Below are 25,356 nucleotides of genomic sequence, written 5' to 3'. Positions count from 1 at the left end.
AGCTTTCTGGATAACTGGCTTCCAGATAACAAATCCCATACCTGTACTTTACTCTAGGAAATCACACACTGGAGTATAAAAAGAACTGATGACTGGTGTCCTTTTCAGAGAGACAAATAAATAAATGAATAATAAATAATAATAATAAAACTTGCCTATCGGAAGGAAAGCATTCTTAATAAGTCTTAATTTACAGTGCTGGTTCTGCTGTGGCAGGCTGCTGGTTTGTGTTGATCTCATTTCTGATGTTTGATTTCTGTTAGACATAGTGTTCCTGTCCAGGGATCTAAACACACGATAGCTGATATTTATTGTAACATGACAGATTCTCTTTTGGGTTCTCCGGGAATTAAGTGACGTCAAAGTGCCATTTAGTGAGAGCAGAGGTAGTATAAGGTAAATGGCATTGCCTGGATTAACTGCTGTGTTGCTGAATAGCCCTTCAGCGCTGTTCTCTAATGCGGTGCACTGTATCGTTTCTAATTGACAGCGGCGAGCTTAAAGAGCATACATATTTAAGGAGGTCAGATATGACATGGTAACAGATGTGATTGAAGTCTCCGGGGAGAAGTTGCCTAAGGTTTAAAACACAGGCTACTGACTTGGATGATCTGTTATTAGTACCGTAGGACGTCATCCTCTTTAACCCGTTGGACTGTGAGAACATTCAATAAAGAGGGATTTCTAGCCTTTTGACCCTGAAATAATAGAGTTGCTACTCTGCCAAGCATAAATAATGACTTAATTTAAGGAAAACTAAAGTCTAATGAGAATGTGGCTAGAAATGCTGATTTTTATTACTGAACTGACTTTGCCGTGTCAAAGGTTTAGGCAGTGGTGTAACTAGATATTACTGTGCCCTACAGCAAATTTTTTAGAGATTGACCTGTTTGTATGAATTAGGGCATCATGGGGTCGTGTATCTCCTGGGCAGCAGGGTCTGCTTCCTCTGTAGTTTCGTCCTGGATTTAGGGGCTATGTAATGGCAATCCCTGTGCCTTCAGAGGCCGTCTTTTGTTTGCCAATGGCACTGCACATGCTCAGTGTGGTTGAAAAGGCTGTCGACAAATATAAAAATACACTGTGAATGTTGGGAGTTGGTGGCTCAGGAGCTCTGACCAGCAGAAAAGGAGAGGTGGATCTACTTCAGAAGCACGGATTTTGAGGTCTAGCCATTTCTAAGATAATAATTTATTCACATTTGTTCCTTTACAACAGAAAGTTGTGCTAAAATGTTGATCTCTTTTGCAGATTGGCTGAAATGCTGCAGGTCCAGTGCCCATCCATCTCCTGGGAATGAAATCACAAGTGAGGTGAGTAGAGGAGGGTGCTCTGTCCCCAGATGTAATGTGCTTAGAAATAGACACACAAACGTCAGGCTGACCTGCTTCTGTCTCTAAGGCTTTACTATAAAGCTTCCCTACATGCTCGTGCCATGTAGCAAACTGGGCATTGTGGGAAAGCCCTAATCTTCGTAATCCTCCAAACCAGATGGGAGACTTCTATTTACTCTGCTGTCATTAAGTGAAACTGAACCACTTTGCATTAGAAGAAAATGCTAAAGATCTTCCAAATGCCAACAAATTAAAAACCAGAGAAAACCACTGTTCTTTTCTTCTGTATACAGAAAGTAGCCAGACATGATCATGCAGGCCTGGTAAATTGTATTATTTTTTAGCAGATGCTTCATATGCACTTCTACCACTTCTAGCTCAATCTTTGTGCAGCGGATCTGTATATTATTCTGCCAAATTTTATTGCAACCAATAGTGTGTATATGACGAAAGTTCCTGTGAGGAACTGAAATGTTGCATTCTAATAAACCTTCACTTTTTTGATTTATTTTGCTAGGTTGGAATCATCCTTGGAGTGCTGTCAACCATTGCAGTTATTGTTTATTTTTCTGGACTAGCACCCAAGCTTCGTATTTTATTCCTATGTATGTGCAGCCCATTTGGTTTATTTATTTATATGTATATACAGGCAAGACACAAAAAATTATAGTAAAACAATCACCATGTCTTTGGCACAATCAGACATCCGTGTCCTTTAAGATCACAGTTTAGATGTGTGTATGTATTGATTTTTTTACACTTTTCTCATAACCAGTTACGGGTATTTTGACTCCATATTTATATACCTTGCACTGCTTAGTTCCCATGCCCTTGCTTTGCAGCCTTCATTTTGCAGCCAGGCATTTGTATTATGAGCTCAATAGTAACGTTGGTTTCTTTTCCCCCTTTTACACAGAGAATGACTTCGGAGGTGGAGGATGAAATTCGGCTTCTGACAGGAGGAGTATCTGAGCCCCTTGTCATTCAGGATCTGTTGGAGCGATTGCGGGAACTAGAGGTATCTGCATGTGGAACAAGCAGCCGTCCCATATTTATAAATAATCCTGGTTACATCATACAGGGAAAATACTGCATACGTTTGCAACTATTCTCAATACATCGATAGCTGTTTTAGTTGTTTGTTATTGATAGGAGCTGTGGTTGGTTGGGGGGGGGAGGTCATTGATTGGAGGCAAGGAAAAGTTAAGATCAGCAACAACTGAAAGCAATGTTCAGCTGTCCATATAATTACACTTCTTAGTGATTTTCACTGTATTAGCTGCACACGTTGATACAAGCTTAGGGTGAATGAATTCTTCCAGCAGATCAGCAAGTTCAGCATATTGGTTGCACTGACAACTGACCGTTTATTTTTTATACATTTCTTACTCCTGTTAGCTGACAAAGATGGTAGCTGAAATAACCAGACTTATTCCTTCAACATTAACCTGTATGTGAAACTATATAATGTACACAAAACACAACCCTGACCCATATATATGTGCTGCATTTCCTCTGTATTAAGAAACATCCTGACCCATATGCGATGATCCTTTTATCTCTCAAATCACACAGACCTATCTGTTCTAATATTTCTGCTCCTCGATGCCTGCTGACGGATGCTTCAATGTAGAGATATAGTGAATAAAGTACCCCCTCTTGTAAAATATAAGGATATTATTAGTTACCGAGGAGTTTCATGACCATATAAAAACACGAGGCCGAAGGCTGAGTGTTTTTATACAGGTCATGGAACTCCGAGGTAACTTCTAATATCCTCATATTTTACAACTGGGGGTACTTTATTTATTATAATACACAAGTTTTAGTGAGTCATGTGACAGAAATGACATCACTACTCACCGTTTATAACTGATGACATCACTACTCACCGTTTATAACGATATAATTTACAGGATATTCATGGCTTTTGTGTATTATATGAATATATGAAAATGCATGGTTACTGATCCATATGGGAATGTGTTACTTCTACTGGGCAAACGTAGTGCCTTTTATTATATTTGGGGGATAGCTCCTTAAAAGTTTCTTATGTTGTGCTATTGATTTTTTTGTTTGTTTTATAAAGCAGAGTCTTGTCTTAAACCATAGCAATCTGGGCCCTTTTCTGTCTGGTTTCAGTCAGGCTGCTGTCAGGGGAAGGAAGTGCTTCATGTCAGCTGTCCTCCATCTAGATGCACTTTGGTTGGTGTCAGAGCAATAATATAACGTAACCTTTGTCATATCAGTGTTATGGAGCTCCCTAAACAATTTCCCTAAACAATTTCCTTGGCATTGATAAGGTTTAAACAAAAGATCCTGCTTTATAGAAGCAGCTTAGAAAACAACAGCACACTTTACTGGAAACGTTCAAAGAGCTTTATGACTTTCTCAAGAAGCATTAGGGTCACTATGTTAATTCAACAAGGGAATTATATGGGTTCCTACAAAAAAAGGCTCTCTGGGCAGTCTATGGTACTGGCATTGTATACTATGAGATATTATTTTTGTTCAGGGAACACAATCCCGTAGGTCCAACAAGGCTGGATTACTGCTTTAGTCTATTGTGACAACTTAGATACGATAAATTTCCCCCGACATGGTATCGCCTTTATTAAGACCTGAGCTTGTATTGAGCCAGGGTTTTATTTGCTGATTATATTCAGGATTACAGGGATGCTGCATCTGTGCCATTCCATTAAAATGTGTTGTTATTATTTAATTGGAAACTGCAAATCCTCACCCCCTATTTTATTTTTTTGGTATGAACTAAAGCATCAAACCAACAGCTGTTGATATATACAAAAATGGTTTTCCCAAAAAGCTGAGCATATATGCGTCTGTTACACAGGGAGGCCAAACTAGGTTTCATGCAAAATAATCTCTCTCTGCTCAGTAAAGCCATTCTAATAAACCTAAACTCCTATGAGCTTGTGTTTTGTATTTAATATTTGTTATAGAGAGAGAATGCCTTGTGTGTAATGGATATGCATTAAATGTGCATATATCACCTTTCATCATTCAAACTTTTAAAGGGATACTGTCATGGGAAAAATTTTTTTTCAAAATGAACCAGTTAACAGTACTGCTCAAGCAGAATTCTGTTCTGAAATCCATTTCTCAAAAGAGCAAACAGATTTTTTTATATTCAATTTTGAAATCTGACATGGGGCTAGACATATTGTCAATTTCCTAGCTGCCCTAAGTCATGTGACTTGTTCTCTGATAAACTTCAATCACTCTTTACTGCTGTACTGCTAGTTGGAGTGATATCACCCCCTCCCTTTCCCCCCCAGCAGCCAAACAAAAATACAATGGGAAGGTAACCAGATAACAACACTCAATAGTAAAAACCCACTGAGACTCCTTCAGTTACATTGAGAAGGAAAGACAGCAGCCTGCCAGAAAGCATTTCTCTCCTAAATTGCAGGCACAAGTCACATGACCAGGGGCAGCTGGGAAATTGACAAAATGTCTAGCCCCATGTCAGATTTCAAAATTGAATATACAAAAATCTGTTTGCTCTTTTGAGAAATGGATTTCAGTGCAGAAGTCTGCTGGAGTAGTACTATTAACTGATGTGTTTTGGAAAAAACATGTTTTTCCATGACAGTATCCCTTTAAGCACTAAAAATAAAATCTTACATGTGAAGAATGGTTTTAAAAGAAGACATTTTTGCTGTTTATTAAGTGTTAAAAGCACAAAAAAGTACACCATCTAAAAGCTGCCAAGGTCATGTAGAATTCAATGTCTTTCTTTAGCAAATTGTAAAATATTTAGTTAATTTGAGGTTTTCACATTTTTTAACTTTTTTTTTTTGTTTGTTTTGTTTGTAAATGCACCAAACATTTGGCTTTCAATGTTGTCGTATTCTTGTTTGGATTCATTCTGTGTTTGGCTTCATTCATGCTATTTATATTTGTATCTTCTAGTAAATAAGAAGACATTTGTGCTTTTTAAGATGTGAGTTTAAAACCTCACAAATCAGAGTTTTGATTAATAGGCCTCCCAGTGTCCATGTGCATACAGAAGCCTTGGTGTCCGTTGAACTACAAGAACACAAATTGTGGTTTGCTATTAACTACCCATACTTTTAATAAAGTATATTGCCTCTGTATCTCCTCTTACTTTTAAAAACAGAAGGATTAAAACCAAATAAAATCGAATTAGATATATATTAAAAGATATCCATTAAAAACAGAGACCACTTATTATATAGCATCAAAGGGCACCCTGCTGACCTTTAGATGATGAATTTTGGTGTCTGTAAATGTGGCCCTGGGAGGTATTAAGGGAGATTTGCTTCTCACTTTCAGGTCATTTGACACTTATTAGAGTGCCTTACTGTTTATTTGATGGATATGTATCGGAATAGCTCAGCAAGCAGCTCTTAGGGAATAAAATAAATGTAGAAAATGAGATGGGATATCTCTCCTCTGCAAGAAGCTGGCGTATGATTATGATTTTGACAATCTGTAATTAGCCATGTCTGTTGCTCTCCCCCCTTCCACGGAACACATCAATGGATTATCCCTGCTCACTAGTTTATTAGGACACAAAGGGAGAGAAAAACAACATCTGTGCAGGACTCAATGAAAACTCCCTTGGGATTGCACACAAGCCCCTGATGGATGGAGAATTTGTTTGCACTTGGATATCATTAGGGAGTGCTGTTTACATCTAATGCAGTGTGAATCTTTGGAATTGACCCAAAGGGTTATTGTAGTAGGACATGTGAGAACCTAGAAAGGCAGACTGTAGTTACCAAAATAAATCATGGTGCCACTGTGACTAGGGTTTTCCTTGAATGTTAAAGTTGCAGTATATGTTTATTTTAAGAGCTTATATGGAACAAAAGAAGTTTAGGCTTATTTTCATTTAGTGGTTTTAACTTATGTATTTGTTACTGATCAGGTAGTGCACATGCAACACAAACTGTCCTAATTACAGAACATCTCTTATCACTAGTTTTGCAGAATCCCTAAGGGAGGAGAAGGCATTCATTTTGGGACCCCCCTCCCTCTGTCTGTCAGTGCTAAAAGTGATTGTGTGATACTCCTTTCTTTCCCTTCTGCGCTCCCGAGGCATAATAAATAGGGGCACATGGGGTGTGACTAAATCATTCTGCTCTCCCCATACAGTTAAAAGGGGAGGATCGTCTCTTTATATTCAAAAGGAGAATGCAGCTGTGTAGGTTTTGTTATTATAATAAAACAAATAACCATATTTGGCAAATTGTATTGGGAGACCAAAAACAAAGACTGTATTTGCCAAGTGTGTGTATACGTGGTCAAGAGTTTTAAATCATCAGCAATAATGGACCCCAATAATGTGGATACGACTGAATAAGAGCAGAGATCCTGGGCAACCATATGGGGTCCAACCTAATGTAACGTCAGCTGTGAAGATGAGTGATACACAGCCAGGACCTTCCACAAAACAGGATTGTGTTTAACTTTCTGAATGTTTTAAAACTTTGCAGGCAGAAAACACTGCACTTGCTCAAGCCAATGAAACACAGCGAGAGACCTATGAGCGCTGTCTGGATGAGGTGTGTGACGTTAATTTCTGAAACTTTATTATTGTTTGTTATTATTATTATGGGTTGTTCAAACCAAAAGGTGCCATTTTGGAATAGCTATATGTGCTTGTTTATGGTTTTTTTTGGAGTACAGGCATGGGACCTGTTATCCAAAATACTTGGGACCTGGGATTTTCCATAATTTTTGATTTCGAGTCTACTGAAAAATAATTTAAGCATTAAATAAACCCAAAAGGATTGTTTTGCCTCCCATTAATTATATCTATGTTTGAATCAAGTACAATGCACTGTTTTATTATTTCAGATGAAAAGGAGAAATCATTTAAAAATGTGAATTATTTGATTAAAAAGTCTATGGGAGATGGCCTTCCTGTAATTCAGAGCTATCTGGATAACGGATCCTATTCATGTACCTTAAAGGGGTTGTTCACCTTTAAATATACTTTTAGTATAATGTAGAGCATGCTATTCTGAGACCATCTTTCATTGGTCTTTTTTTTATTTGTTTTTTTATTATTTAGCTTTGTGTTCAGCTCTCCAGTTTGGAATTTAAGTAGCTATTGTATAATTTACTTTAGCAACCAGATATTGTATGAGAGATTGGAATATAAATAGTAAAACAGAAAAAGTAAAAAATAACAATAAAAATGTAGCCTCACAAGAGAAGTAGTGTCAGGCTCCCGGGGACCGTTACCCCCATTTGAAAGCTGCAAAGAGTCAGAAGAGGAAAGCAAACAACTGGTAAACTGTAAAAAAATGAATAATGAAGACCAGCTGAAAAATTGCTCAGAATTGACCATTATATAACACACTAGAAATTAACCTAAAGGTGAACTTCCCCTTTAAATTCCGGCAGAGTGTCACACAGGCCACATATCCCAAGCCAGTCTGCTTGTAAAATTGCAAAGCGTGTTAGATCTGTTATAACTAATTTCAGCAATGAAGTCAGGAGAAACGTTATCAGCGGGAAATCAAGTATAATGGGCACCTGCCCTTTTACTTACAGAACAGATGTACACTGGCAATGTCAGCAAAGCAGGAGGCATCGGTTTTAAGAAACCTCTGGTGCTTAAGCTGTTGCTGGACCATAACTCCCAGGATTCCCTGATAGGATTCCGGGGTTCATGTTCCAGTAACAGGTAGGGAGTCATTGTTACCCAATGAGTTACAGTTACAAGTCTGTCTAAGAAACCGTTAAAAACCCGAAATAGCTTGATGATAAGCTTGTGGGAATGCAGATATTTCACTGCCTACGGCTGGCTTCAATTACTATGTCACCCAAATGGAATGCCAGAAATCTAGTTCTGCGTTCAAATTCCGTAGATAAGAGTATCCTATATGTAGCCAGCCACAAGCTCATAAGACATGGAGTCATGCGCTGGGCTGTCCCACAGTTTAACTGTAACAAGAACAGCTTAGTCTAGTTTGGGGCAGAAGGTATCAAATCTTCATTGGGTTTTCTGCCTTTTGAAGTCTTTGAAATTGCAAGAAGGGCCTTATTTTTCCAGTTTAACCTTCACACAGATGGGTGCCTTAATCTCTGCAGCCTTCATTTTCACACATCCATATCTATGAATAGAGAGCCAGACAGTCCTGCGCTGAGCCGAGATGGAAAGGCTTAATCATTCCAGGGACGTGAGGTTGAGGATTAGAATAAAAGCCTGAAGTACCATAGCTCACTCCTTTAAGTGTGCTTTTCAGCCAGCTGGAAACAGCACTTGTGTCATCAGCGTAATGGTCTTAGGTTGGACTTCATACTGAGCCTGCTTAATGATGAATGATTCCATTGGCCAAATTTAATAGTCGTATGGATACAGCCTGTCCAAATTCCCGCGACTAGCATTAGCCCTTGCTTCCATCTGTGTAAGCACCACGCTGCCATCTTACCTTGCCTTGATTCTCTTGCACCTAAGTTAGACTTTCACATGTTCAATATTGTAAAGTCAGAGAATGTTACAGTACTGGGTATGTAAGTCTAGGAGTCCAGGAGTCTAAGGTAAAATAGTGGCCGAGTGCTTGGATAGGTAGGGCCAGGGCATTTTTTTCTGAAACGGGGTGCATTCCTAGAAAAAAGATATCAATCGAATTTGCTGGGGGTGCCGAACAAATTGGCACTCCCCGGTATATTTGGTTTTCCTTGTCCTTTAAGGAAAAATTGTGTGTATATTTGTTTTCTTGATTCTGCATAATTGTGTGTGTATACTACTTTGTATGTGGGGCTTTGGGGCACTGGCTGCTAGGGAGCTTCAATATGTATTTATGAAAAATATCTTAAAGTTTAGGCAAATGATAGATGGTGGTTTTGGCCGCAGTTGACCCAGTTACTTTGAAAATGCCCCACCTGTGACCACTCCTGATTGCGCTGAATGGAAAGCATTGCATTGAATCACATGGAGTAGGGACAATTGGACCTACATGAGATCCTGGTACAAAGATCTGCTTGTCACTACTCTGATACAGTGCTTTCCATTTACCCCTTTAAGTACTGACAGCAGGCTTTTTTTTGTCTCTATTTTCTGCAGACAAAGTGCCCCATGTGCCATAACCCTTAGGCTAGTGCCAGATTTAACGGATATCGGTCTGCGGAGAAATGCACTCGTTACAGGCGGTAGTGCACCGCTGCTTACCAGGAGTAGCAAAAATACCGCTCCTGGGAACTTTATTAGCCAAATTTCTGGAATTGTCCTTCCGGTGCCAAAAAGGTGATATCTCCCCTGGCTCCTCCACTGCTTGATGCACCTGCACTCGGATACATTACCTCAGCCCAGGTGCAGGCAGAAGTGACTGAAATTCAAACGCTCACGTTTTAGAGCCGAAATCTACCCTATCTCCCTACACCCTGGGCCAGATAATGTATCTGGGTGCAGGCACATCAAGCAGCTGAGAAGAGGATTCTCGACCTGCGATTCTCCATAGGCCTCAGCCTATGGAGAAATGCGAGAATCCTCTTCCCAGCTACCTCTGGCACCAACCTTATGGGGGCACCTAAAAGATTTTGTTGCAGTTTCCAGTGATGTGTGTTTGTGTGTTGTACAAACTTTATGTCAGTCTCTTTGATAATAAACCCTAGTAAAGGCGCTGCATCCTGCAGTGAAGCAAACAGTGGCTTTCAGACAGGAACAGTGACCATTGGGGACAAAATATTCTATTGTACGCGTTCCCTTTATAAATTATAAATAACATTTGCATGAATCAAGTACAAAAGTGGCAGTGTTCCACATGTAAGTAAATGCCGTTCTTTCCACCCAAACTATAAATTTTGTTGGCACAAGCAGCCTATTTGAAATGAAAATCTAAAGCAGATATTATTAATTTCTAACAGCGGTAATTTTCCTTTTTTTTTTTTATTATCCTGTGACTATTTGCCAGCGATTTATATTTAGCCTACATTATACAGAATGGCTGCAGGCCTATGGTATCACTTGTGAGACTTATTACAAAGTTGCAAAGGAAAAAAAAAATAGCTGCATTTGCAAAACATGTTTTCAGCTGTAATTCTCGGCTCCGACATCAAAGAATGTTTATTACGGCTGACTCGCATACCATCATATTTAAAGCATGCAGTCTCTTATAATTTGTATGTGTTAGGCGAGATTTAATGAATAATGGGCACCAAGCCTTGCTTTTTATTTAATAAATACATTGCTTTCGGGCTGTCTGTAGAGACTGAAATAACAGGCTTGATTTTCTTTGTCTATAGAGCAGCACATACGGCACAGAAAATCCAGTCTTATTGGGATAACGTTTTACATCTAGAGCAAGTTAATGGATTGATTTGAAGCTTATGGAGAGACAGTGTGAACTCTGTATCAAGAGAATCACACCGTCAAATTTATATGTTTTCGTTTTTGTACCTACATTTGGAGTGAAAGTTCGAAGCTTCAACCTTTCTTGTGTATATAGTTTCAACTATTGGTTGATGTTAATTACATGCAAGGGTGAGACATCATGTAGATTGATCTTGGAACTTAATCAGCCTGATATAGATAAAACTCGCTTTATGCATTGGATATAATTCTGTACCTATCACCCACAGGTTGCAAACCATGTTGTCCAGGCTCTTCTCAATCAGAAGGTAAGAAAACATTTTATAAAAATAATTCCTGGTAGTTACATAAAAGACAACTAAACCTCCCACCCTGAGCAGGCCCAGACTGGCAATCTGTGGATTCTGACAATCCAGACGGCAGTGTTGGACTGGCCCACCGGGAAACCAGGAAAACTCCCGGTGGGCCCAGGTTTCAGTGGGCCCTTGTGCTGCTAAACATTAGGCCTATTTCATGGTCATTCCCTGTTTCTATGAGAACTAATAGGCTAAATAGATGGAATAATAGATTATAGTACCGGGATGTATACCTAAAAGAGACTAGGAAAATAGAGGTTGAGTGAGGAGAGGAAGAATAATAGTTCTGAGAATGGGCCCCTAGTCTAAATTTTCTTGGTGGGCCCCTGGTCTAAGGTTTTTGGGTGGGCCTCTGGTGTCCCAGTCCGACACTGCCAGAGGGGCTGCTGTAAGGTACTATAGAAATCCACTATATATTGGGCTGGTGGAGCATGTTTGGGCCTCTGTTTACTTAAAATGGCAGGACCTTTATTGAATCGCAGTCTGGACCTGAACCTGAGATTATAAATTGTAACTCTATCCAGTGTCATCCCTAGCACAATGTACACCTAAAACCCACCATACCTTCTTCTAAATATAGAGTGTAAAGGCCCCCATACTAGGGATGCACCGAATCCAGGATTCGGTTCGGGATTCAGCCAGGATTCGGCCTTTTCAGTAGGATTCGGATTTAGCCCAATCCTTCTGCCCACCCGAATCCTAATTTGCATATGCAAATTAGGGGCGGGGAGGGAAATCAGGTGACTTTTTGTCAGAAAACAGGGAATTAAATGTTTTCCCCTTCCCACCCCTAATTTGCATATGCAAATTAACGTTCGGTTTGGTATTCGGCCGAATCTTTCGCAAAGAATTCGGGGGTTCGGCCGAATCCAAAATAGTGGATTCGGTGCATCCCTACCCCATACACGGGCCGCTAAAAGCTGCCGACAGCAGCCTGTGTGTAGGGCCATCTGATGGGTGTCCCCAGTTGATATCTGGCCGAAAGTTGGCCAGATACTGATCGAGCAGGGTAAAAAATCCCGTCTGTATCCCCTCCATTCTGATCTGACCATTGGGACCTAGTGCCCACGATCGGATCAGCCTTATATCGCCCATCTCAGTGTGGGCATATTGGGGAGAGATCCGCTCGTTTAGCAACATCGCCAAACGAGCAGATCTCCCTGTGTATGGCCACCTTAAGGCTCTCTGGTGTTCATAGCTGTACAAGAGCATGCACAGTCGATTCTGATCTGTCCTGGCTTCCAGTGTGCATGCTTCTGATAGAAAACCCACATCAGGGAACCAGACACTGAATACAGCACTGCCATCTTTGCTGCCCAACTCTGCATTCAGAGAGCAGGTACAGGAAGACAAGTAGTGTGGGGTGAGGGCCACAGGTTGCTCATATCTGACATACAAGCATTGCCTATAAACTGGGAGAGTCTTGCACTTTTGGCACAGAGGGTTTTCTGGTGTTTTATCTCAGTGTCATTTCCTAGGGAAAAGCTGCCAGGACCATTGGACAGGAATTGTCTCTGAGAGCTGCTGATGTTATGGCACATGAGAACAATTATCACCTTAAATCACAAATGTATGCAGTCTGCTGCAATAATCGCTTCAGTGTGCCATAACCACAGCAATCCTCAGAAATTTTTTCAGAGACACTTAAGCAAGCACAAGGGGCTGACTCTATAATATGACTCTTTTTATTCAAAATCGATGGACTTTACATTTTCGTTCTTACACAGTAGGCACAGAGTGTGATCCAACAAGTTATATAATATTGGGATATAAATGATCAACTTGCAGGTACATCTAATGATAACCTATGAGTTGTGGCCGCTTTGGTTGCACTTCTAAGATATGTGCTCAATCATAAGCCCTAGTACCCAGCATTGTAGTTTTGCTCTGATTATTTTTTTATTTTTTGGATTAGAATTAAGAGGAAACCATGTATATGTAGCTTCAGAACTTGCAAACCCTTGCGATGACTGCTGATTCTTGTTTAAAACAAGAATCTTAATCCTGAGTGTGACCATCACAGGGGTACAACTCCCAACAGACAATTCAGTAGTTTGCAGATCCACCCTATTCTTTTACTATTACACCACCTTTTTCTCTCAAAATTAATACTGTAGGCATTTGGAAAGCAGGGCTCGCCTATTATCATTTTAAAGGTAACACATTTATGGCATTTCTTTTGAAACCAAAATGGTTTGTTCACAGGATCTGCGGGAAGAATGCATCAAACTGAAAAAGAGAGTGTTTGACCTCGAGCGCCAAAACAGAACTTTAAACGACCTCTTTCATCAGAAGCTGCAGCTCTCCTCTGGATCATCCCCCGAGGTACCAATCACACCCCATGAACACGAGTGACAGCCAGTAAAACATGTCCCTGATTAAAGGAAAACTATATCCCCCAAAATTAATACTTAAGCAACAGATTATATCATATTAAGTGGCATATTAGAATCTTACCAAACTGGAATATATATTTAAGTAAATATTTCCCTTTTACATCTCTTGCCTTGAACCACCATTTCGTGATGGTCTCTGTGCTGTCTCAGAGATCACCTGACCAGAAATACTACAACTCTAACTGTAACAGGAAGAAGTGTGGAAGCAAAAGACACAACTCTGTCTGTTAATTGGCTCATGTGACCTAACAAGTATGGTTTGTTGGTATGTTTGTGTGCACAGTGAATCATATGATCCCAGGGAGCGGCCCTTATTTTTTTAAAATGGCAATTTTCTATTTATGATTACCCAATGGCACATACTACTATAAAAGTATATTATTATGAAATTGTTTGTTTACATGAAGCAGGGTTTTACATATGAGCTGTTTTATGCAATATCTTTTTAAACAGACCTACATTGTTTGAGGGTATAGTTTTCCTTTAAGCCCATATGTGTATAACAATGTGTAGTCTCCATTGCAAGGATTGTTATTTTAGAGAATAAAAGACTGCCTAATTCTTGCTTGATATGAAGGAAAGCAAGTAACATCATGTAATGAAGTCCTACTCTGTTTCTACCGTTGTTAAGCTCCACCCCCTGCAGATTCGGTCCGATTCCCAGTCTGGCGACTTGGAGAGGCTCACAGGCTCATTACCGTTTGGACAATGTTCTGCAAAGAGAGAGGTAGGACTGAAGTTCTTTCCAGCTAATGACTGATGGGTTGTGTGCACTAATGTCCTGCACCTCATGCATTTGTCACCTATTATTATCAAATTGGCTCTTCCAGTCTAACTATTCAAAGGAGATGGGGAAACCGTCACTCAACTATGAACGTTTATACTTTTCACAATACTCTTATTTTTTCTTGAAACTTTCTAAATGTAATAATTCAAATGTTTTCACCAAGGTCCATTTTTATCTTAAGGTGGCCATAGACGTAACAATTACGATCTCTCTTGGCAAAGATCATTCCAAGAAAGATTGTTTGTTTCAATACAAAGTGTAAAGCTGAATCGTCCGATATACAGACAGAAACAATAGAATTCTACCTGTATCTGACGATTCAGCTCTAACAATGGCCGAAGTTTGGGAGCCTTCAAAGGCACCAACCTGATCGACGAGCCGACCAATATCCAAGTCTTCTGCCGATATCGTTTGGCTCTTTTCTCACCATACATGCACTGAATATCATATGAAAATTAGTTTTGTACAATATTATCTGCGCATCTATGGCCACCCTTACTCTTGTTGGTGGATTTTACCTGCTCCAACTGGCTAATTCTAACCGGAGTCAGCAGCTTTTAATGCACTATTGAAATAGGCATGAGAAACGTGTTTGATATTGTAGGTTAAAGTGATACTGACACTAAAAATTTTCTTTTCAAAATATTAATCTACATTAAAAGTTACCAATAGGTCGTTGATCATTTTTCGCTGATAGTTTTTGTAAGTAACTTGAAGTTCCTAAACCTGACTATCAGAGTTTCTAATGCTAAAGGACTAATGCTGCACAAATATGTCATCATAAAGGAACATGGGGGTAAGAAAGGTAATGTAAAAGCATCAGGCAAATACTTTTATGGCAAAACTATAAATAGCATTCAAAGACAATGTTATGATCGATAATAAAAAGGTTCTTTTCTGATGTCAGTATCTCTTTAAGGAAGCAAACCAATAAGCCATTTATATCTCAAAATCTATGAGAAAAATAACTTATGTGTATCCACTTTAAATTGGGTGCATGTTTATATCCATGAGAATTCCACTTTAACTTTAAAGTTTAAACATTTAACACGATTTCTGCTTTTAATCTTAACAAAAAAAATAGCATTATAATGACTTACAAGAAATTTACTGCTTCAGAATTTCCCACAGAAACCTTTCCACTTATAATTAGAATTGCTTGTAATTAAGATATGTAAACCAGAGCTTGATTTTAATTAACTTCTGTAATTCCTCCAGGAGAACCAGCGCTCCAGCCGAGCCCAGTCATCTTGCCGCTCTTTAGATGCAATGTCTCCATTCCTCAGAAAAAAGGCTCAGATCTTGGAAGCTCTAAGAAGGCTGGAAGCTACTGGATCACAGTCTGGATCTTCCTGCACTGCCTCACCAGTTCTACTTGGTGTATCAACAGGGGGAAATGGTCTCCGGTTAGGATCAGACCAAGGTCTTGATTACTTGAATGGTGAAGGACTTACACCTCCAGAACTGGGTGGAGATGAGCCCTGGGCATCATGCCTGTTGTTAGCTCAGAATGGGTGGGAGGAATTGCTCAAGTGGAAACCTATTCAGCGAGAACCACCTGCAGGGAGCCCAGGGGAGGGAGGAGGGGAGAGACTTGGTTTGGCTGTGGGTGATGATGCGCAACAGCTGGCAAGGCAGGCTGAGGGGAGCTCTTCCTCTTCGGATGATGAAATAGGAGATCCTCCACCCCTTCCAAGTGAGTTAAGACCACGGCTGCCACTGACAGACTTGGCTAAAGGCTTGGGGCCTTGCCTCTGCTCACATGGAGATAAGAGAATGCCCATTGAGGGCCACTCTGATGGAACTGGTTTAAATAGGGGACACATTGGGCATCCTCATTCATTGACATGTTATAGTCGTAGTTTGAGGGACATGGTGGAGAGTCCAAGTCCACAGCTGTCAGGGACTCAACAAATGGTTACAGAGAGGGGGGATTCTTTGACCTGGTCACTGGGAAAACAGCCTATGTTGGATGGACTGGTCCATAACTGTCCTCCCTCTCCTGGCTCTGCCAATGTGCAAAGAGACACAAGTGTACTGAATCTTAAGAACGCATCCCTTGATTTACCAGATGATGATTTGCAATCATCATCTGGAATCGCTAACCCAACCTCTGTGGATCCAAAAGATACACTCAGCTCCTCCTCTGAGCCTCGGACACCTCACATTCCATCTCCAGTAAAATTTCTCAAGTTCCTAAAACTCCCAGGCTCCGGGGAAAAGTTACAGAACCCTAATCCCTTGCGCCTCAGTCCACAACTTACCCAATCCTCTAAGATCCCATGTAGAAGCAATAATTATGAATCATTTCCCTCTCCTCGTTTGAGTAGGAAGGGAATAGGAGATATACCAGATCCCAGTACTGAACATGAACCAACATCCCCCTCTGATTTACCCCTTTCTGAACCAAACAGGCAAGGCCAGTGTGAGCGGACTCCAAACAGCATGATTAACAGGTCAGAAGTGCAGTGTTGCACTAAAAAGTTACATGATTATGAAAATATCCCTCCAAGAACTTCAGAGCTTCCCACCACAAACCAAATTGATGAATCCTTAGAAGCTTCTTCCCATTTGTCTGGAGGAGTGTGCACAGCTAATTGCACCCCAGGACATTGTATTCACACCCAGAGTAACTGTAATGAGGACACTAAGAGTCATGTGAGCACCCCCTTTATTCGAAAGCCTATAGCTTCCAGAAAACCTCCAGAGACACCTGCACATCTTCCTTTCCGAGAAAGGATTGGAAAGTTAAGGGGAGCTGATCCACAGGGAGACATTGCTGTAACAGGAACTGAAAGCAGCAGCATGGTGGCAGATGGTCCGGACATCCGTCCTTCTATGAAGCGATCAGTTGGTGTTAGCAGTCTAAGAACTCCTGAACCCGGATCAACAGAAAGTTACCCACCAAGATACCATGGCCAAAAAGCAGAGTCTGCACGGACCCGTCAGCCTGGTACTCACTGTCCTCTTAGTTCTCCACATGGACCCCGAACACCAGCCAAGGCACCACCTGTCCCTAACAAATCTCCTCGTAGCCCTCATGGAAGCCCAACAAAACTACCCGCAAAATCCCCAAGTAAGGCAACAGCCAAGCCTTTGATATCTCGGCCCTTAAGTGAAGAGGTAAGGCCAGGCTCTCGACAGGCCACTCATGCAAATGAAGAAAAGCAAAAGGCACAGTCAACTGGAGCAGGTAAGAAGAATGCCACAGAATATTCCTGTCCTCGTAATGCAAGCCCACAGGGAACAGAAAGCCTTCCTCTTAGTGCTTTACACTCAGCCATTGAAGAAAAAGTGATGAAAGGCATTAAAGAAAACATGCTGAGGCTGCAGGAACAACACCGCACGCCACCACCTGACCCGAAACAACGCAATTCAAGTGGTATCGCAAGTTGGTTTGGCTTGAAAAAGAGCAAACTCCCAGCACTAAGCCGGAGGCCTGAACCTGCACGTCCAAAAGAGGACAAAAGAGAGAGAACGACAGGGGGATTACCTCGCTCCAAGGAAGTTAAAGGGGAGAGTCTAAATATTTCCATGCTCATGGAGAAAGCAGAAGACCTACGAAAGGCTCTGCAGGAAGAGAGAGCTTACGTCAATGGCATTTCCATCGACAAAACCCGCTTGGCTGCTTCTTTGGAACCCACGCAGAATCCACGACCCCTGACTGCTGACAACTTCATGCAGCAGCTGCTGAACCGGTGAGTGGGCTCAGGACATTGACATTTTGTACTGGCTTAAATGTGGACATCCCTGGCCAGGTTTGCTATGGCTGTTTGGCCCAGTAGTTGAAATTTGGCTATACTGCCCAACATCTGCACATGTGTTCCCATGTAGTTATGGGCCAAGCTGTACACACACACTCACACACTCTCTCTCTCTCTCTTCACTAAACTAGGAAGTACTAGGAAGTCATTTTGGCATTGGAACGAAAAACATTTTCAATTTATTTCACTTTTCAGAGTTGATGGAAATGATCCACCCACTGATGGCCGGGTGGAAGGCAAGGCACCACTCCGTGATTTCCCCAGACTATCGCCTGAGAGCAAAGAGGCCAGGCCCTTACGCCCTCAGAGGAATGGAATTGTGACACATGTTCAGCTCTCCGAAAAGAAGAGCCTCGAGCAGGTAGCAAAAAGGCATTGTTTTTGGGTTTTGGTTATGTGTAGCAAAGCAGAAATCTGCTTTGCTGGTGGGATTATTGATTAGACCACAACAGCTATTGTGTAGTAAGGTGGAACTGGTTAAAAAAAAGTAGGAGGGGACTGGGGGTCTGTTAGCCAACATTGAAAGCCATAATCTTCATTCTAGTTTATAAAAAGATTTAGTTAGAATACATTCACCCATACCAATTTATTTCTTCTTTTACAGAACAGGGAGGTGGTTCTCCCTCCAGATGGGAGGATACCAGAACCTATCCCTTCTCAGCACTTTGCAGGTATTTTCCTTTTTATTTGCCCTTCTTTGTCTTTTTTTTCTGCTTCTTTGCCAAACAACTACATGGGCCTATAATCAAACGGGCAAAGTTCGCCCTACCCTACAGCAACCTTTTAGCAATTTGCTTTTTCAGGGCTTGTGAAAGAAAACATATGATGTGTTGATGTGGGCAACAGTTCTTGGGTAACTTGGCTACTGAGCTTTGGACCATATTTGTGCAAAAGCTTAAGGAGCAAAATGCAGAAAACGCTGCTAGTACTGGTGCTGTTTAGCACTGATGCAGAATTTGGCAGAGGTATATGAGAATCAAGATGTGAAGAGTAGTAGCACTTTATTCCACCTTGTCCTGACTGCCAAAATCTGTACCTAGTTTGCTTACTAATATCAAGTGAAGGAACGATAACAGTTTTTTTTTTGTATTAAAATTTTTTAATTCTCAATATCCTACCACATATGTAGAACATGAACATCCCCTTTTACACTTTTTGTACTAAACAATGCATTTAAGGCAGTGATGTGTAATGATCTCTATATACAGTAATTCTCTATGGATTCAGTTAGAACACAAGCAATTTGTGATCTTTATTATTTTTTTTTTTATGTCCGATCATCAAAACTGTATGTTTCTGTCTCACAGCTTGCGACTCTCTCACTCGAACTCTGGACAGCGGCATTGGCACTTTTCCTCCACCTGACTATTGTGGGGGTACCCCAAATAAAGGCACCCCAAAATTAAAGCCCCGGCTAGAATCACCCTCTGTTCTCCCCATGGGAAGGTTTTCTGCATTCCCTAAAGTGCCAAGGAGAGCAAGGACTTTAGAAAGGGACATCCGGGGTGTGGAGGAAATATTCTCATCTGGACAGCACCAGAGCGTCCCAGCATTCCATGCACTGCTGGCAGAGCCACAGCCACCAATGGGACACCGTGTGTATGTGGAAGGTTAGTATTTGATCTGAATGGTTAGTGACAGGTCGGGAGATGGGGAAGTCCGATCGTACGATGATTCATACGATCGGATCTTTGCGTCTATGGCCAGCTTTAGGAATGCTAGAAGGTATATACTTCAGTATGTTATAGAATGACTCTAAGAATTTTCAATTTGTCTTATTTATTTCTTTATATTCCTTATTTAATTATTTGCCGTCTTCTTCTGACTCTTTCCAGCTTTTAGATGAGTCGCTGACCCTATTTAAAAATCAAATGTTCTGTAAGGCTACAAATGTATTGTTATTGCTACCTTTTACTACTCAGTACTCCTCTATCAATTCAGGCACTCTCCTATTTAAATTCCAGTTTCTTATTCAAATCAGTGCATGGTTGCTCGGGTAATTTGGACCCTAGCAACCAGATTGCTGAAATTGCAAACTGGAGAGCTGCTGAATAAAAAGCTAAATAACTCAAAAACCACAAATAATAAAGAAAGAAACCCAATTGCAAATTATCTCAGAATATCACTCTCTACATCATACAAAGGTTAAATTATAGTTGAACAACCCCTTTAGGAACCAAAATACTGTATTTATGACTAATAATATTGATTATCCACTATAGAGAAATTTGGTTTTCAAAGATGTTTTGCAAACCATTTTATTTTTGTTCAAGAGATAATGTATTTGCTACATGTGTATTTGAAATGTGTCCCTTATAGCTTTGATCTCTGCCCACTAAGCTACCAGGCAGAACTTTTGTTTCTTCTGGTTTGTAGCCATTGTTTTGTTCTAAGCAAGGTTAGCTGGTGACACCCTTCTGAACATTCCCTATTTGGAGGGGTTGAAATGTTGATAACTTGCCTTATAACTGTAATCTCTGTTGGCATTTTTGATTATGAAGTCCATTTTCCCTGACACGGCCTCAGATTAGTGTCCTATTGCTTTTGTACTTTTCTAGCATTGTTTGTGGTTACATTGCAGATTCTAGCAGGGAGCACAGCCGGCCACAGCAGGGCAAGAACTGGACATTTCCTAATGCAAAGGTCAGCACCAAATCTGCAGATGGCTTCCAGTCCAGGAACCATGACCTTGAGGAGGTAACGTGTCATGGCGTACAGAAATAAAATCACATACAAAAACAAAAATTCATTTTAGGATTTATAATTCAGTGGTATGAGAGCAATCAGTCAGGGCACTGAATATATTGTGTGGCTCTTCACATCTGTATGTGAGTGTGTGATAAATAAATGGATATTCACAGTCACTGAACAGATATATACCCATATAAAAGTGTAAGGCTGAAGACAGGGTGCTTTTACATAGGTTGTGGAATTTATGACAATCAGCTTTGTCTCTAAGGGGCTCATTTACTAATGCTAGGGGTGCAAGTGTTGGAGCATAAGGCTGTGGTCACACTCTGCTGTTTTGCGGCTCTTTGTGTCTGCACACGGCCAACATAGAGCCTGTTAATACAGACACAGGCGTGAATAGAAGAGAGCAGTTTGGCTGTTCTAAGCACAGGCAGAAAAACAGCTATGTGCAGGCTTGCCATCATAAATCACAGGGTCCCATACAACAAAATTTTCTGGGCCCCCTGGGCTGCGCCCACTGCAAGCCCCACCCACAGGTACACCCCTCCCCTCAGGTCCACCCCCACCACACAGTAAAAAAACAAAAACATTGGTGGCTAGGGTCCCCACATGTTAATAAAAAAAACATTGGTGGTCAGGGCCCCCCATAAAAGTAATATTGGTCATCAGGGCCCCCCATAAAAAAACATTTGTGGTCAGGGCCTCCCATAAAAGTAATATTGGTGGTCAGGGCTCCCCATAAAAACATTTGTGGTCAGGGCTTCCCATTAAAAAAAATTGGTGGCCAGGGTCCCCCTCGCGTTATAAAAACATTGGTGGCCAGGGCGCCCCTTAAATGTCCATGTGAAAATAAAATGCCCCCCAGAAGTTTAAAATAATTGGTGCCCCCCCCCTTGACAATTCTGGCTTAATTCATTAGCGTGGCCCACCTGCTGTGAGCTGGCAACTTCAGAAGGGAGGAGGGGAGCACAGGTGGCTGCATCTTCTTCCATTGACAGCATTTTCTTCCCTTATTGCTCATATAATTTTAGGTCCCGGTAAAGCTGCATGGCGATTGGATGAGCTGGAGGGGAAGTTCAAACCTCAGCTATCCAATCCCTGGGCAGCTCAACCGGGACTTAAACTCTGTGTCCAACAAGGGAAAGGAATGGACAGAAGATACCTCCCCGTGTACTCCCACCCTCCCTTCCGAAGTGGGCAGCTCTCAGAGAGCAGGTGGGGCCTGGCTAATCAAGTAGGTGCAGCATGGCCGTTCCCCCTTACCCTCAGGGCCCGGTACAACTCTCCCCCCTGATGGCGGCCCTGGCTATGTGTAACTGTAAAAAAAACAAAACAAACAAAAAAAACAGTAAAAGAAGCAAGGAGAGTACAGACCAATGATTTTTGATCGGCAACTGCCCAAGCTGTGGTTGAGCGATAGTCTATAGGTATTGAATGAAAGTAGGAGCTAATTTGGGTTTCCTTCCCAGGATTCCTTGTTCTCACTCAAAAAGTTTTGGGTTTTCATGATACTTCCCCTTTAAAATGATTGCTAATCACTTTTAGATGCTCTGCGACACAAACACAAATCAATAATAAACCACATTTGATGAAGTGATTAAATAGGTGCATACGCAGGTAGAGCATGTTAGCCCTCTAATCTAGATCTATTCATTCTTATCTCATAGTTCAAGTAGAACAGTGGCCCTTGTAAAGTCAATTTTGGACCAGACAGCAAAGGGTTAAACCAGATCAGTTTCAGGTCTTTATAATGAGAGTGTGCTTATCGGATGTGACGTAGAACCTTTAAGCCTTGTTAAGCCCATCATGCACCATTTCCCCCTAGCCAAAATAATCCATTGTTGTATCTGAAGACCGGTTGGTGTGCAGATGTCTGCGTGCTGCCTGAACAGGTTGCTACACGAATATTGACACAGCTGTATATTTGCACTACTGGAGCTTCACTGATCCCCACATTATATGAGCTCACACATCACCCCTACTCCCACACAGTTGTCTGCATGGAACACTTTATTCTTCATTTCCCTCTGTTAGTGGGGTGGCCATCTGGAAATCTGTAGTGGGCTCAGTATACTAATTCTGCAATCATATTTAAATGATAAATTCATGCAAAGAAGTATGTGGTCCTGTGGAAGGCCTAATTTTTCCCATGATCCTACAGTACATAGCACTGCTCTAGTGGTTCAAGTAAAGCTCTGCAGGTTGGGTCCCTCTTGAGTCACAAAATTTTATAGATATAGATATACAGTATAGTATACAGTATAGTGGAACAGCCACCTTGCTGAGGTATCTGCAGTATAAAGGCAGAAAATCTAATGCTATGGCTATAAGGAGAACCTCACACACAGGGTGCTTTGTTACCCATGTAAAATCACCTCTGCAGTGGACAACAAAGGGCCTAAAATACATTTCCATCCATTGGTACTGGTATTGCAGTATATATGCATTGATCCCATATAATCCGACCAAGGCCAAGAGATATTGGAGCCCAAGGCAAGTACCTCTAGTCTGCTGTGACAGCACCCCCCTGTTAAAGGTCCCGGTGGTCCGCTTCCTCTGCCGGTCCAAAGATTGTCTGTTCTCCCTCAGACTCGTAATAGAATTCAAATTGTATTTTTGGGAGGACCAGCGCTCATAAGCAGGAAAATTGGACCATTAGAGGGAAAAAAAGAACAAAATAATTCCAATATAGTGTAGTATCTCTTAGCATAAATTTAGTACACCTCAGGTGAGAAAAGTTAAAATAAAGGCAAAAATTGGTGCTAAAAGTCCTTTCTCAATTTTTATTTTTGCCCTCTATGGGCCAATCCTTTAATTACTCCAATTTACACTGTGTGTACGCTGGAGGACCAGTGCTTATGAGCGCTGGTCCTCCCAAAAATACAATTTGAACTCTCTATCCTGAACCCCCCACTCAGCACCCCAGTCCCTCGCTTGCCCTTTCATAAACTTAAGCCAGGGTGACAGAAACGGCGTTCATTAATTTTGCAGCAATTTTTAAATAAGTCCCTACCCCTGTAGTATATGTACTTTGCAATTTTAGGCATTCTACATGCGGCATTTCCAACACTAATGTATGGGAAGGTAATTTCGGGTGCATTTATATCCACTGGAGAGGACATTTCCCACAGGCAGCAGAGCACCCCATCTGTCAACTGCCCAAGGCTTGTTCGGAGAGTGAATTCAGCCCCACAGTTTGGGAACCTCTGCTCTAGAAACCAAATGAGCAAAGTATTGAACTATATTATTATGTTGTATTATTAAGTGAATTTTAACTTTGTTCCATTAACCGCCGCATATTTTCTTTCTTTCCTTTCAGATTCCTTCAGAAGGGGACCGAGACTGTGATATGTCAGGGTATGCGCACCCCTCCCTCTGTTTCCCCGGGAGCGTGAGCAGCCGCACCCCAAGTACCTCTGAGGTCGGGGAGGAGGGAACAAGTGAAACCAAATCTCGAGACAATGAGCAGTGCCAGACTGGGCTGGAGAACTCGGAATCTCTGAGTGACTCTCTGTATGATAGCTTATCCTCCTGTGGGAGTCAAGGCTAACTGCCAAATCCTTTACTCAACCAGTCACCCATAACAACTCTACAGACGTGGTTGGGCAGTATTAGTTGCCTGTGGGTGCTATACAGAGCCCTTGTCCTTTTTCTACAGCAGTGTTTGTTGCTCCTCTAGGATTACTTTGATGTCACCGTTCTGAGCTTGAGTAGTACCAAGTATTAACAACCAACTAAAGACTTTATATCATTAGCCTTACAGGTACAAGTCCCTCAGTCCCACAGGACACTTGCCCTCTTCTCTGCCTCACTCTCTCTAAGAGATTTCTCAACTTGCTCTGCCTCTGTTTCTTATTGTTACCCCCCACTTTATTTTTTTCTTAAATTGGTTCCCCTTTTACTATGCATTGATACCACCAGCGGATTTGATGTCACTCAGAAGAGGAGGACTGGTGAAGGGGAAGTCACGGGTTTTTCTAATACCTCACATGTCTGGTTCTTTGCTCAATCTCCCAGCAACCTGTGAAAGAATCACAAACACCCCATCTCCAGTACATGTTGCTTTGTGCGTGGGGAAGTTTCTCAGATGGAGAGCTTGAAATGACACTTTTTTTTCTGGAAGACTCCACAATACTTAGAAAGCTTTGGCCAGTGTGATCAGATGTGACTATTACGCGTTCCGCCTTGTTTTATCTAGTCTCATCTTGCGCTCTTTGGTTTTATCGTGTAATATGTTTAGTTATTTTCATTCCTATGCATTTGAGTTTACATTATATTTTTTTTTACTTGTCCTTGCTCTAAATAAGGTGCTAACCAGGAAAAATCTTCCTTGTCAGGTTCTCCTCTTTGTACTATTGGTATTTTTTTTTAATATTTTTTTTTAATACAATACTTTGATTTTATTTATATAAGTTATTGTGATTTTTGTTTTCTGCCTCACTTCCTTTTAAGCTCAAAAATAAAAAAAGTGGGCTTTTTGCAGCCAAACCAAAGCTTGTGTGGTGTGTGTTCATGTGACCGGAAAGGAGAGGAATCTGCTTTGGAATTTGACAGAGGGAATTGATTTCGCTCCACAATGGCACACAGGGCATTTTACCATATAAAATTCTCATGTGTCACATGTAATAGTGACTTCCACTCAAAACTTCTCACTTGACTTTCCCCTATAGGGTTCCACCCAACTGATATATTTTCCGTTAAGTTGGGGAGCCAGCATC

General features: G+C 41.2%; 1 protein-coding gene across 4 annotated transcripts in view; it reads left to right on the top strand.

The window, feature by feature from the left end:
- nckap5l.L (NCK-associated protein 5-like L homeolog) overlaps positions 1 to 25,131 on the top strand; it is a 53,810-nt gene extending 28,679 nt beyond the window's left edge. For 3 of the 4 annotated variants that reach the window (XM_018247353.2, XM_018247352.2, XM_018247354.2), the window contains 12 exons: positions 1,252 to 1,313; positions 2,251 to 2,352; positions 6,818 to 6,886; positions 10,914 to 10,952; positions 13,206 to 13,325; positions 14,028 to 14,123; positions 15,402 to 17,881; positions 18,143 to 18,308; positions 18,552 to 18,618; positions 19,255 to 19,557; positions 20,529 to 20,644; positions 23,958 to 25,131. In XM_018247353.2, the coding sequence (XP_018102842.1) occupies positions 2,254 to 2,352; positions 6,818 to 6,886; positions 10,914 to 10,952; positions 13,206 to 13,325; positions 14,028 to 14,123; positions 15,402 to 17,881; positions 18,143 to 18,308; positions 18,552 to 18,618; positions 19,255 to 19,557; positions 20,529 to 20,644; positions 23,958 to 24,188 (3,786 nt within the window). In that variant the 5' untranslated portion in view covers positions 1,252 to 1,313; positions 2,251 to 2,253 and the 3' untranslated portion in view covers positions 24,189 to 25,131. The remainder of the gene's footprint in view (positions 1 to 1,251; positions 1,314 to 2,250; positions 2,353 to 6,817; positions 6,887 to 10,913; positions 10,953 to 13,205; positions 13,326 to 14,027; positions 14,124 to 15,401; positions 17,882 to 18,142; positions 18,309 to 18,551; positions 18,619 to 19,254; positions 19,558 to 20,528; positions 20,645 to 23,957) is intronic. The other variant, XM_018247355.2, reaches the window with a different exon arrangement.
- The last annotated feature ends 225 nt before the right edge of the window (positions 25,132 to 25,356 follow it).

This window comes from Xenopus laevis, chromosome 2L (assembly GCF_017654675.1).
Source record: "Xenopus laevis strain J_2021 chromosome 2L, Xenopus_laevis_v10.1, whole genome shotgun sequence".
NCBI classification, from domain to species: domain Eukaryota; kingdom Metazoa; phylum Chordata; class Amphibia; order Anura; family Pipidae; genus Xenopus; species Xenopus laevis.
This window is presented reverse-complemented; position numbering and strand designations above follow the sequence as displayed.